The sequence below is a fragment of the Suricata suricatta genome, chromosome 13 (assembly GCF_006229205.1).
Source record: "Suricata suricatta isolate VVHF042 chromosome 13, meerkat_22Aug2017_6uvM2_HiC, whole genome shotgun sequence".
In the NCBI taxonomy this organism is placed as follows: Eukaryota; Metazoa; Chordata; class Mammalia; order Carnivora; family Herpestidae; genus Suricata; species Suricata suricatta.
The window spans coordinates 3,789,638-3,802,525 of NC_043712.1; the positions used below are offsets into that span (position 1 = coordinate 3,789,638).

A 12,888-nucleotide genomic window follows, 5' to 3' on the forward strand; every position below is an offset into this window, starting at 1 on the left:
AGTTCCAGTCCATGCACTTTTTATGCTACCACAGAAGAGATGTTTTTGTTTTGGTTGCTGGCTTCTTAGGGGGAGGAATGGGTTTGTCTTGGCCCAGGCTGGGGTTTCGGCTGCCCCTGCCTGAGGCGAGATGCGTCGCAGGAGGGGAAGTGCGTGTGGACCTTCACAGACCCAACCCCCAGCGGGGATGGTGTTAGTGTTGGGGGAGGAATGAGGGCGTAGCTGTTGCCGGAGGCGGCGCCGGGAGCTGCTGGAAATGAGCTGGGAGCTCCTGCAGCCTGCGCGCGCGCACCCAGGTCTCCACCACCACCAACTCTGCCGGGATCGCGTGGAGGTGGGGGCTATTTTTTCCCTTTTGGCACCCGGGATTCAGCGTTTGCGCGGCCAATGCTGGGGGTGAGATGCGCCATGGAAATGAGGTGTGTGCTCCCACTCCCAAAACCGAGGTCGAAGTGAGCACCCCTGACACCGCCACTGCAGCGGTCGCCGACTCCTCACCAAGATGGCGCTGGGCTGGAAGCTGTTCCGTCCCTTGCGCCACCTGGGTTCGGGATTTAGGCTACCCAGCAGTTATCTATGGAGTGAGCTTCTCTCTCCAAGCGCGGTTAAGCGTTCTTTACCTCTTCCCCAGAGACAGTACTATGAGTGTGTTCAGTCTCTCTATCTCTTCCCTTTGTCTCTCGGGCTCCGCGCGCTTGCCCCACGTTGAGCTGGGGCTCCCGCCTACCCTGCCCGTCTTGGGCTGGCCCATTTTCCAACCTCCCCAGTTCGCACTCACTCACTCAGGTATCCTTCAGGTTCTCTTCCTTCTGGAGTCCGTATTTTCTCCTTCCGCTCTTGCAGATGAGAGTAATGTCCTTCTCAGTTCGATCGATGGGGCAGAGGAGGTTTACAGAGCTCCCTTCCTCTCCGCCATCTTGGCTCCTCCCTCAGGAGCCTCGCAGCATTTCTGGATTCCTGACTTTCTAATTGCTGATGGGTATGTGAGCTAGTGAGGAGGACTCGATCCCATTCTGGTATTCGCGGAAGCGCAGAATTCGTGTGTGAAGACGTATACAAAAGCAGTGTGCCTGTATCAGGGAACAGACGTTTTCTAAACAGTAAAAGCAGAAAATAACTTGGACTTGGCCGGCTGGGCGGCCTCTGTGGCAGCTGCTGCGCGCTGTGGCTGTCGAGCGGAAGCAGTGATGGGCGGTACTGACACGGAGGGGCGCGGCTGCGTCCCGGTGAAACTTCATTTACAAAAACAGATGGTGGGTTGAATTTGGCCCACATGCTGTGGTTTGCGGTTGCCTGCCGTATGCTAAGGCTGTAGGAATTTATTAGGTATCTTTCAGTTGCAAGTTAAAGATACCCAAGTTAGACAAAAGGGGGAATTCACCGACTCTCGTGCCTGGGAGCTCTGGCTCCGCGAGGCTGGGTCCAGAGGCTCGGCTGATGTCGTGTCTCCTCCTCCCCCTCGATTTGTGTTTCTGTGTGTCAGATGTTTCTTATCTTGGAGAAGACAAATGCCGGCATCTCTGGGCACCACCGCCCCAGCTTAGAAAACCCGTAGGAAGAGAAAGGGTCGCTTTCCGCTCTCTGGGCATCGATGCCATGGAAGGCGTCTGTCAGTCCCTGGATGTCCAGGCAGATCTGCTCCCTGTTGGTAAGGGCACGGGGGCCATCGTTCACCAGGCCTGTGTTCTGTGCCGTCACTGTAGCTCGAGGGACGGCTGGGATGGGCTTGAGAACCTGTCTGAACCACCCCGAGATCAGGGGGTGGAGAGCCCCGGGGCAGACCCAGCGCCCAGGGGACACGCCGGACAGAACGGAGTCCTGTGCCTTGTTAAGGGTTTGTCAACTTAACACTGCAGTGGAGCTTGGGGACCACAGAGAAAGTGACGCAGAGACATTGACCTCGCACGGGTTCTGGAGGAAGTACGCATCGCACCTTGAGGGGCCACACAAGGAGGCAGACAGATAGAGTGCAGGCAGAGAGGCAGGACCTGGGGCGCATGCCTTTGTTAGGGCCTGTGGGTGGGGTGCTTTGGGGGTCCTGGGCTGGGGCTGGGTCAGTCCACTCGGACCAGAAGAGCAGGGAGAAGCTGTGTGGGGGTGGGTAAGGTGTGCAGGCGCTGGTCACCAGGGCCGCCCGGTACGTCCTGTCGGAGCTGCCACCTGCTGTCACTCTGGCTGCCCCTCTCTCCCCGGGGCCTGTGCTCACATGAGCACCCGGTGTGAGGGAAAGGTCTCTGCAGGTGCAGGGTGGACAGAGCGGCTGTGAGGCTCCAGTCCCGCGGGGCAGCTGGGCGCAGCCTGGGGGGTCAGGACTGCTGGTAAAGAGAGGGCAGACGGGGTGACCAGGTTACAGTGTCATCTGCGAGGTGAGGCAGCTGGCCGGAAGGCATTTTTAAAGCACTCAGTTTAATTTTAATGGTTGCATTTTAATTTTTTCCAGAGGCAAGAATTAGATGAAAAAATTGCAAAAGTTTCAAAAGAGAGGCAGGAACTAGCTTCTAAAATTAAAGAGGTAAGTGGTTCACCTACAGCATTTTCCAGAGTTTTCCTCCTTTCTTCCTCTGTTTTTATTATAAATTATTTCACATAACCGATGGGCTTCTCTCAGTTACATTTAAAACTTTGTTTATTTGAAAAGTTTTTTTAAATATGAAAGTAGAGAAAATGGTTCAATTACATGTACATTTACCTTTTTTTTTTTTTTTTTGCCTAATAATTCTTATTGTCACCTGAGACTTCTAAGAAAGGTGATGGTAAATTGTCTTCTCCTTTTCTAGGTCGGGTAGGTGTTAAAAAAACCTCATTAGGCGCTTTTCTCTCTCCCTCCACTGCAAAGTCGATTATGATAATTATCATCAGACGAAGAGTTAGCGAAAGTAGATGTGAGTGTTTTCCTTATTAAAAAAGAAGATTCGTGCCCACCCAGGGATGCCAGAGAAGAAAAGGAAAAGAAGGGGAAGTCTTCTGTCTGGATTCATGTAGAGTGGCGGTGGCCGGGGATTTGGCACGAGAGAGCACCAGCACGTGTTCTGCAGTTCTTGGCTGGAGCATAAACTTGTTGTATTTGTTTTTGACCATAAGGCTCCTGTTAGAGTGTGTAGCTTTCCCCCCAGTATTCTTTGGATATAAAAACACCAGGGGGCACCTGGCTGGCGCCGTCAGTAGAGCATGTGATTCTTGATCTGAGGCCATGAGTTTGAGCCCCACGTAGGGTGTAGGGATGACTTGAAAATAAAATCTTTTTAAAATCAGCAACATTTAGATTGATCAAAGCCAGGGTGAGCCAGACCTGTGTCCTCCCCAGATTCCAGCCCTAAACAACCAGCGGGGGCCAGGGAGAGCAGGTCACTGCAGCTGGTAACGTTATTAGTATTTCTAAGCTGAGATTTTTCTCTTGAGTATATTTTCAGCCTTCCGTCCATAGCTCAACAAATACACTTGTTTGTTTTGTGGGTTTTACTGCTCCCCACTTGGTTCTCTGGGTCACTGAATTAGTTGCACTTGGCAGCGTTCCTCAGTACGTGGCCGGGAGGAGAGGTGTGTGAAGGTGACAGTGCCTTCACGTGCACCCCGAGGGCCATGGCTGCCGCCCCCTGAAGCTTACACGCGTGCCTTGGGAGTTCAAGTCCGTGGCTGAGCAAATCACACGTCCAGGGATGAGCGGATCGGTGCTAAGAGCCCTGCTTTATTAGCTTGCACACTGAACAGCACGTGTGGTGGGGTGTCGTTCATGGTCCGGCTCTGTCCCGGGGCCTGTGCGACAGGCAGACCGGGTGGTCATCGTCACTGCACAGGCAGAGTGCCCCGCACTGTCACGGGCGTCACTGTGGCCACAGGCCTTCGCGAAAGAAGGAACAGGATCATACATACCTAACAAGTGACAGAAAAATGTATATTCTAGCTGAGTTCTGACCCCAGTTTAACTCAGAAAATTGCGTCACCACCATCTCCGTGCATTCTGATACCTGCCCACGTACATCTGCTGTGGGGGTGGTGATGTGCTTTGACCAAATCAAGCCTAAAGAAGTTTTCCCTGATGTGCTTGTATCGGGTTCTGTGGGTTCTCTCTGGCGGTTTCTGATCACCGTGAACGTTTCTGTTGTTTTCTAGATGTGAGGCTCCCCCTCAGGACTCACTAAATATTTTTGTCACATGCGAAATGGTGGATGTTTTACAGTGAACGTAGGCCTGCCATCATCGAGGGTTTACATAAGCTGAATACAGGTTAACCCTGCCCTGTCGCCGTAGGTCCAAGGCCGCCCACAGAAGACACAGAGCATCATCATCCTGGAGTCCCACGTCATCTGCTGCACGCTGAGCACGAGCGGCGGTTTGCTGCTCGAGTCCGCGTTCCGCGGGCAGGGGGGCGTCCCCTTCAGCTGCGTCATCGTCGATGAGGTCCGTGGCCGGATGGCTTGCGCTGGCGACACGCTGACTGAGCTCGGGGGGTGGGGCGCTGCGCTGCTGCTGAGTCCGGGAGTGAACGGACTCCGCATGCCTGGCTTTTACCTGCTGTCGTGGGTGTGCGGTCTCTGGTGTTGACATGTGCTGCTGACGGCCCCCCACGGGCTGACGTGGCGTTTCCAGAATTGGGATTCTGGTCGGAAGGATGCCTGACTGGTCCCAGCAGATCCTTCCCAAGGAGCATCTCGTTTCTGCCTGGAATGGCTCGGGTTCCCGTTTGAAGCGGTGTTAATGTAACTCTGGGCAGCTCCGAGCCACGGGGTTTTCGGCTAACGCCCTTTACTCACGGTTCGTTCGTGGAGCAAACGTTTGGTGGGGACCAGAGCGTAGAGCCAGGAGACGGAAGACGTGGAAGACGAGCTGCAGGGGATCTGCGGGACCGGGGAGGGGATAACATGCTTGCGGAAGGGGTCATCGAAGAGAGGAGCAGCTGGAGTCTAGCAGATGACAAGGCCTGCTAGGAGCAAGGGAGGGGGGCGTGGCAGGGAGAGGGGGACACGCCGCCAAGCACTTCCCTCGGTCACATGCCCAGCGAGAGCACAGAACACAGAGCCGGGGCGTCACGTGGCCCCCTGGCTCGCGGCTGCGTTCCTGGTGGCTCTGGTACCTGAGCGGCGCCAGCCTCAATGCGTGTGCGATGGTTTTTCTGCTTGATTGTTTGGAGTGTCTGTGTCTGTCCTTACGGTTTTATTTTCTAACCACAAAAATAGCCTTTGTTTTTCTCAATTTATCGTATTATTTAAAAAAAAAAAAAAGACGCTCAATTGCAAGCGTATACTCAGGAATTCCAGTTTTTGATATCGAGTGCAGAAGGAGAGAGTGTGTACTTTTCTGAGTGTTCCAACTCGTGTGAACTTGATAAACTGTCCGGGAATAAAGAACCCGCGGAGATGAGTAAGAACCCCTCCTCGTTCTGTGCTTTCTTACCAAGGCCGGGCAGTCGTGCGAGGTTGAGACCCTTACTCCACTCATTCATCGTTGCAACAAGCTGATCCTGGTTGGAGACCCCAAACAGCTCCCCCCCACGGTCATTTCCATGGTGAGTCTGTTTCATGTTGATGCTGCTTTAACATGGGGGCGGTTCTTTCTTGGATTGTCATCTCCTATTTGGAGGGAAGAGTAGGGAATGGCTGTGAAGAGAGAACCACTGTTTGAATTTTCATAGGAAAAGTCTGTGAAAATGTCCCTCTGTTCCTAATTGTGCTTCTGTGCTCGCGTGACCCATGCAGCGGGAGCATGACCAGGGGATGAGAAAGACCCGGGTTCCGTGTGCATCGGGCTTTTTCTCTGCGAAAGGCAGTGTGCAGCTGTCTTTTTTATTTTTAATTTTTTGTTAATCTTTATTTTATTTTTGAGAGAGAGCGAGAGCAATTGGGGGAGGAACAGAGAGAGGGGGAGACGCAGAATCAGAAGCAGGCTCCAGGCTTCGAGCTGTCAGCACAGAGCCTGATGCAGGGCTGGAACCCAGGAGCTGTGAGATCGAGCTGTGAGATCATGACCTGAACCGAAGTCAGACATTTAACCGACTGAGCCCCCCAGGCGCCCCCAGTGTGCAACTCTTAAGGGCTGTGTCTGATCCATGTTATGGTGTAACATAAACACCAAAACTATAATACCAGAAAAATTTTAAAAGAAGTTGTCCAACCTCTTGATTTATATTTAAATGTATGCAAATTAGAGGGAAACATTACAAAGAGTACTTTCAATGTACTTTTAGAGTACACTTCCAGTTTTAGAATTCTGTGTTCTGTGGTGCAAAAAAAAAAAAGAAAATGTGTCTCTCCCAGCCTCTGAAAGTGCAGTGTCAGGAAGAGAGAAGGGGGCTCTGAACCCCACTTGTGGGAAGGACCAGCACCTCAGCTGCGGTTCACCATCTCTACGGTCACCTCACCAAAGAGGGCTCCTAGAAATGCCCACAGAGTTGGGGTTTAATAAATGTTTTCAGTAACCTGAATTAGGTGTAGACTGTGGCTTTGAATTTGACACTAGTTGTGTCTTTCCCTGATACATAGATTATTCGTACAAATCTAGAGTACAACCCCAGGGAACAGACACTTTGCAAGCGTGTGTGTGCAGTTGTGGAGAGAAAGTGTGGGTTTTGTTGTCATTCCTGTGTTTGACTTCGGGATCATTCAGGATGCTAGTGCAGCTCACTCACACCTGAGCACACGTGCGCCTTCACACCTGTCTCTGAGTGAACACCAGTGTCCGTAGGGAATCGCTGACAGGGATCTTGTTTGTGGAGAATAATGGAGAGCCAACTCTGGATTGCATTTCTTCTATTGTAAAGTTTGTTTATTTTGAGAACAAGAGAGAGCACAAGCAAGGGAAAGGGGGAGAGAAGACCCCAAGCCGCCTCTGCACTGTCAGCACAGGGCCTGATGGGGGGCGGGGGGGCAGGCTCGAACTCAGGAACCCTGAGATCGGGACCTGAGCTGAAATCAGGGGTTGGTTGCTTAACCAACTGAGCCACCCAGGAGCCCCGTTGTATTGCATTTCTTTCGAATTAACACATTATTTCACAAAGATACTGATTTAAATTCTTGATGGGCCCCAATTTTATTGCCTACTTTGGTGACTGATAAAAGTGACAGAAATGAGAAAAATCTGTTTGGGCTTTTTGCCGTTGTTGCCAAAATAACACAGCCTTCTTGAGAAAAATTTAGAAAATAATTACAAAGTTAATTTTCTCAAAATGCCTTTCGATCCACCTAGATTTGAGGAAAACCGTTGTGAACAGTTTGGTATTTTAACAGATTTTGTGGCGTATTTGTGTTTATTCACCATTTTCCATCAATGTCTTACTGAGTGCAGCCCGATTCAGGCACTGTTTTAGGTGCTGGTGTAAAGACTGAAGAAAACACAAAAGTCCCTGCTTGCGTTACAGAGCTTGCATCTAGGGGGTGACAGTAAATAAGTCGCTAAAATACGGTATGTCAGCTGGCCATGTGGTTTGCGTATGGTTGCATAGACATAGGGTTTGCTGTAAAGGGGGCAGAAGCATTCAGTGCCCCAAAATCTCTTTTTTCCGGTCCGTAAAGAGATCAGGATTAGCCTTCCTTGTCAGAACATAGAAAACCATGTCATTCTGTAGGACAGACTCCATTTTTTTTGGTTTTGTTTTTGTTTTTTTTGCAAGTATGGAAGTACTACCTTTTTCTTTTTCTCCAGAGAGAAGATTCAAAATGAGGGTTTTTATTTGTTTGTTTTTTTTTAATGTTTATTTGCTTTTGAGAGAGAGAGAGAGAGAGAGAGAGAGAGAGAGAGAGGGAGATGGAATGTGAGTGGAGGAGGGGCAGAGAGAGAGGGAGACACAGAATCTGAGAAAGGCTCCAGGCTCTGAGCTGTCAGCGCAGAGCCAGATGCGGGGCTCAAACCCATGGACTGTGAGATTGTGACCTGAGCCAAAGTTGGACGCTAAACTGACTGGGCCACCCAGGCGCCCCTCCAAACGAGGTTTTGACCAGCTGGTGAAGAGAGAAGATTCTGGGGATGTAGATAAAATTGTTGAATGTCTGCTAATATTAAGTTATATAAACCTATTTAAAATCATATACAGAAATAGTCTATGATTTAGGAAGTAAGGCCTTTTCCCCCACTCTCATAATCGTGAACTTTGCACACGTATCTTCAATGCTGTGTCGTCAGCATCCTGTGGGAAGTTTCCATCTTCACTGTCCAGTGCATTCTTCAGAGTACATTTGCATCTAGGTTATTTAAGACACAGTACTTATCTGTGTGATGTTGACATTGAAAAGTGGACCCCAGGGTTCGACTATGATAACATTAAGGCCGTTCTCTTCATTTGTCTTTTAGGTCACTGATTTTTCAGGTTGTACCCCAGTAATGGGTTGATGAAATCAACCTAGTAATTACTGTCAGTTGTCAGTCTTCTGGAATGTCGGTTCTGTGATGCTTGATCTAATCTACCTTAGCAGTCTTGGCACCCCAGCAGTAGTAGCTCGGTGTGTATTGGATGGACGGATGAATGGATGGAGAAATTGGTCTTTGAAAGGCTTGTTACAATGACAGTCAGCATTTCCGTTTATGGGAGAGTACCCTAGAAATAATTGTTAAAATCTGTGTTACAATTCTTTCTTTTCTTACTGGTCCTTTCTGGTGACCTCTGTTTACAGCAAAATAGCTTCAGTTTGTGGCCATTTACAAGGTCACATTCTTTTCCTAAGCAGTATGTGGGTTTTCTAAATAAACTTTTATAACCAAGCTACGTGGCTTTTCAAGGGCTGGAGTCAGAAACGTCCTTCCTCTGAATCCTTGGTTGTTGGTCATCTTACACCACCTAACCCTCGCCACGTGCGTGTTCGCGCCAGTCATCGTCTCTGTGACGGTGGGAAAAGTATAGTTTCCTTGCTTTCAGAAGGCACAGGAATATGGCTACGACCAGTCAATGATGGCTCGCTTCTGCAAGCTGCTGGAGGACAGCGTGGAGCACAACGTGATCGGCAGGCTGCCTGTCGTGCAGCTCACGGTCCAGTACAGGATGCACCCGGACATATGTCTCTTCCCCTCCAATTACGTTTATAACAGAAGCTTGAAAACAAACAGGTGAGTTCCGTTCATTCCTTTTCAAGTTTCCCTGTGGGGAGAAGAGAGAGCACGGGTGAAGGACACGAGGGAGAGAGAGAATCCCAAGCAGGCTCAGCGCTGTGAGCATAGAATGCAATGTGGGGCTCAGTCCAATGAACCGTGAGATCACGACTGAGCCAAAATCAAGAGCCAGGTGCTTAACCGACTGAGCCACCCAGGCGCCCCCGACTCCGCTTTTTACATTTTGGTGGGGGGGCGGGAATCACACCATACTGTACCTAGTACAGGTCATTGACTTATGATGGAGTTATGTCCCAATAAACATATCGTAAGTCAAGAATGCATTTAATACACCTAACCTGCCCTACCAAACATCCTCGCTAGCCCAGCCTGCTTGACCGTGCTCAGGGCGCCTACTTTAGCCTACAGCTGGGCACAGCTGTGTAACACAAAGCCTGTTTTACAATAAAGCGTCGGCTATCTCGTGTAGCGTACTAAATACGGCACCGAAAGTGACAGGCACAGCAGCTCTCAGCGTAGGGGAGGTCGCCCTCAAGGCCATGGAGCTGCCCGGGACCCGAGGCCCGCTGCTGCCCAGCATCTCCTCAGAGGAGCTTCCCGCAGGTTGCCGACCCAGGGCTGGCCCCCAGCTTAACAATTCCAAGTAGGGTTTCCACTGAAACGTGTTGCTTTTGCCCCGTAGCAAAGTCGGAAAATTGTAAGTTGAACCATTGTGAGTCAGAGGCCGTGTGTGTTCTGTGGCTTACCGTTTTCACTCCCTGTCCCGTGAGTGTTGTCCAGTCGTGGGTGTCCGTAAGCATGTGGACCGCCCTCCCTCGCCAAGAACAGAAATAAAATCTGCGTTTTACCTTTTGCTACAACATGTTCTGATAAGCTTGTCTTATCCCCAGCTTCCTCCCTGAGAAACAATAGTAATGATAACGAAAAATGTTTTCTCATAACGTGTGTTCTGAATGGTGGCTGCTTTTTCGTAGACTGACTGAAACCAATCGGTGCTCATCAGACTGGCCATTTCAGCCTTACCTCGTGTTTGATGTCGGAGACGGTTCAGAAAGACGGGACAATGAGTATGTTCCCCTCACACGAACCCCCAGTGACGGCCCCCGGCTTGTTATGTTGTTTCTGTTCATATTTACATTGAAAACACTTGCAGTCCATGTCGCTGCCTAGTGTCAGGGCACAGCCATTCTTGCGTACCTAGGCTTCTAGCGGCTCCTTTTTATCATAAATCCTCAATGTCTTTTTCTATACATCTCAGCCTTGTAGTTCTTCTTAAGTCTTTAATGGGGACCGTAATCCCTGTGATGGTGCGCACCTCAGTAAGACCCACTTGGCCCCGGTGCGTGGCTGCTGGGGTCAAAGACGAGAGGCAGACGTAACTGGGTGACCACCAAGGCGATTAATGAGTCCAGTCGGGTTAAGTGGTGTGAGGAAAGTATAGATCCCTTGGATTAAGGTGGGAGACAGAGGGTGGTCGATACCTCAGGTGCGGGGTTGTGAGTAAAGGAACACGTTCCAAGTGGTCCGTGAGTGACAGGAAGGATTGGTGACGGGTAAGCAGTAAAAACCTCAAAGGAGTCAGGGCTCGCTGTGAGGAGATAGAGGGCAACAGCCTGGAGGCTGCGTCCCTCAGCACAGGTCCTGTCAAGAAGTGAGGAGAAATAGAAACTCCCCCTCTGTGTCACCGAGAGCACCGTGGAGAAGGTGACAGCCTCAGTGAGAATTAGGTAGTAAGCCACCGAGGAGGCAGGAGGGGACATTCAGTGAAGAAGTTAGAGATACAGAGAGGCAGTTGGCCATCAGCGTCATGGGGGTGAAGGTCACAGAGGAATGCTGGCCTGAGGGGTGACCCAGGAAGCGGAGGACTTCAGAGATGGAAGAGAAGGCCGGCTGGCTGGGTTTTCCGCAGAGGGAATCCAGAAGTTAAGAGCATGGGGATTAAAGGCCCTTGAAGTGAGACTTCCGGGTGGCCTCAGGCGCAGTGCAGCTGTTCCTGGAACAGGAGTGAAGGGGTGCATGTAGTTTGGGAGGAGCGCTGGGAGTGCAGGGGGAGGCCAGTGCAGACTCGAGCCTGCTCCTGGACTCTGTCGTTCACCTGTGTGGCTGCGTCCTGTTCAGTCGGTGTGGCAGGCGGTCCCCGGCCACGTGTGCAAGCTCCGTCCAGCCAGTGCTGGGAGTGAAGGAAGACAGCCATCCATAAGGCCTTGGTCTCAGTGTGCGCAAGACCGACAGTTTTTTTTTAGTTTATTAATTTTGAGAGAGACAGTCGGGGAGGGGGAGCGAGGGGGAGAATCCCAAGCAGTTTCTGTGCTGTCAGCGCAGAGTTCAGCTCAGGACCCATCCCATGACCCTGGGGATCATGCCCGGAGCTGAAACCAAGAGTCAGATGCCCCACCGACCTAGCCACCAAGGCACCCCCAGACAGTAAATTCTCAGTGTTAGCTCCTTACTGTTCCTGTCTTCATTGCTGTCGGTACTTCCGTTCTTACTGTTGCTGTCCCTGTTTTGACAGATGAAGAGATCGGGGAGTAGTGAGGCTTCGGGTGACTTCACGCTCCTCTTCCTCACCACTTCCTGTTTCACTGGGTGGTTGTGTTCTCCAGGCGCGCCTTGTTAATTAATGGTCATTGTAACAGCCTCTCGGAGCCACTGGTGACTGAGCAGAGGTCAAAGCTATGTGCCTGCTCTTCACTTAGCAGAAAACAAAGTGGGACTGAAGCTGGCAGTTGGACTGCTATTAGTTTTGATGTGTTTTGTTTTGTTTTTTTCATCTTATTTAGCTCATATATAAATGTTCAAGAAATAAAACTGGTAATGGAAATAATTAAACTTATTAAAGACAAAAAAAAGGATGTTACTTTCCGGAACATTGGCATAATAACCCATTACAAGGCTCAGAAGACGATGATTCAGAAGGATTTGGACAAGGAGTTTGATAGAAAAGGGTGAGGCATCTATATTTTTACAGATATTTCCAGGTGTTCGGTTGAATTAAAAAGAAGAAAGGGGATAAAAGGAAACCTACCTCTGGGGAATGGTCTCAGGCCGTGGTTAGGCAGCAGGAGACTCCAGGGCTTGCGTGGGTCACGCTGGGTCGGGGACACTCACACTCCCAGCCGTGGACACAGTGCGTCCTGCCGCTGGGAATGTCCTCACCACCATAGCCGGCCGTGGAACCGACTGAGAACCCTCCAGGCCTTTTCCTTTAGTTCCATGACTTGTTCATCTGAACTGTAACTCTAGTAAGATTCATGAAGTAACCCTTTCACGTGGGATATAGTATTTAACCCTTTTCATGCCTTTATGTACAGGGTGAAAATTGTGTTTTTGTCTCCTCCTTACCTCAACAATAAAATTAGAGATTAATTATTGGAAATGCATTAACTCAAAAATTTCTTAATCTAAAAACACACAAGCTTACCAAAATTGGCTCTAGAAAAAATAGAGAATTTGAACAAAACTGTAAAAAGAGATGGAGTTAGTGATCAAACACTTTCCAACAAAGAAAAACCCAGGACCAGGCTTCATTGGTGAATTCTACCAAACAGTAGGAATTCACACCAATCCTTCTCAGGCTCTTCCAAAAAAAAAGAAAGAAAAAAATAGAAGAGGAGGGAAGACTTTCTAACTCATTTTATGAGGCCAATATTACTGTACTACCAGAGCCATGGAAAACATTACAAGAAGAGAGAAACTACAGGCCAGTATCCCTTATGAATATGGATGTAAAAATCCTCAACAAAATAATGGGAACTGAATTCAGCCGCATATTAAAAGGATTATACATGAAGATCATAGTGGGATTATCTCAGGAATGCAAGGTTGGTTCAACATACAGCAATCTGTGTGACCTAC

At 49.8% G+C, this 12,888-nt stretch overlaps 1 protein-coding gene across 1 annotated transcript in view; it reads left to right on the forward strand.

The window, feature by feature from the left end:
* SETX (senataxin) overlaps window positions 1-12,888 on the forward strand; it is a 58,684-nt gene that overhangs the window by 41,331 nt on the left and 4,465 nt on the right. The window contains exons 16-21 of the mRNA XM_029921052.1: window positions 2,441-2,512; window positions 4,249-4,398; window positions 5,396-5,503; window positions 8,843-9,030; window positions 10,008-10,100; window positions 11,814-11,980. Coding sequence (XP_029776912.1) covers window positions 2,441-2,512; window positions 4,249-4,398; window positions 5,396-5,503; window positions 8,843-9,030; window positions 10,008-10,100; window positions 11,814-11,980 — 778 coding nt within the window. The remainder of the gene's footprint in view (window positions 1-2,440; window positions 2,513-4,248; window positions 4,399-5,395; window positions 5,504-8,842; window positions 9,031-10,007; window positions 10,101-11,813; window positions 11,981-12,888) is intronic.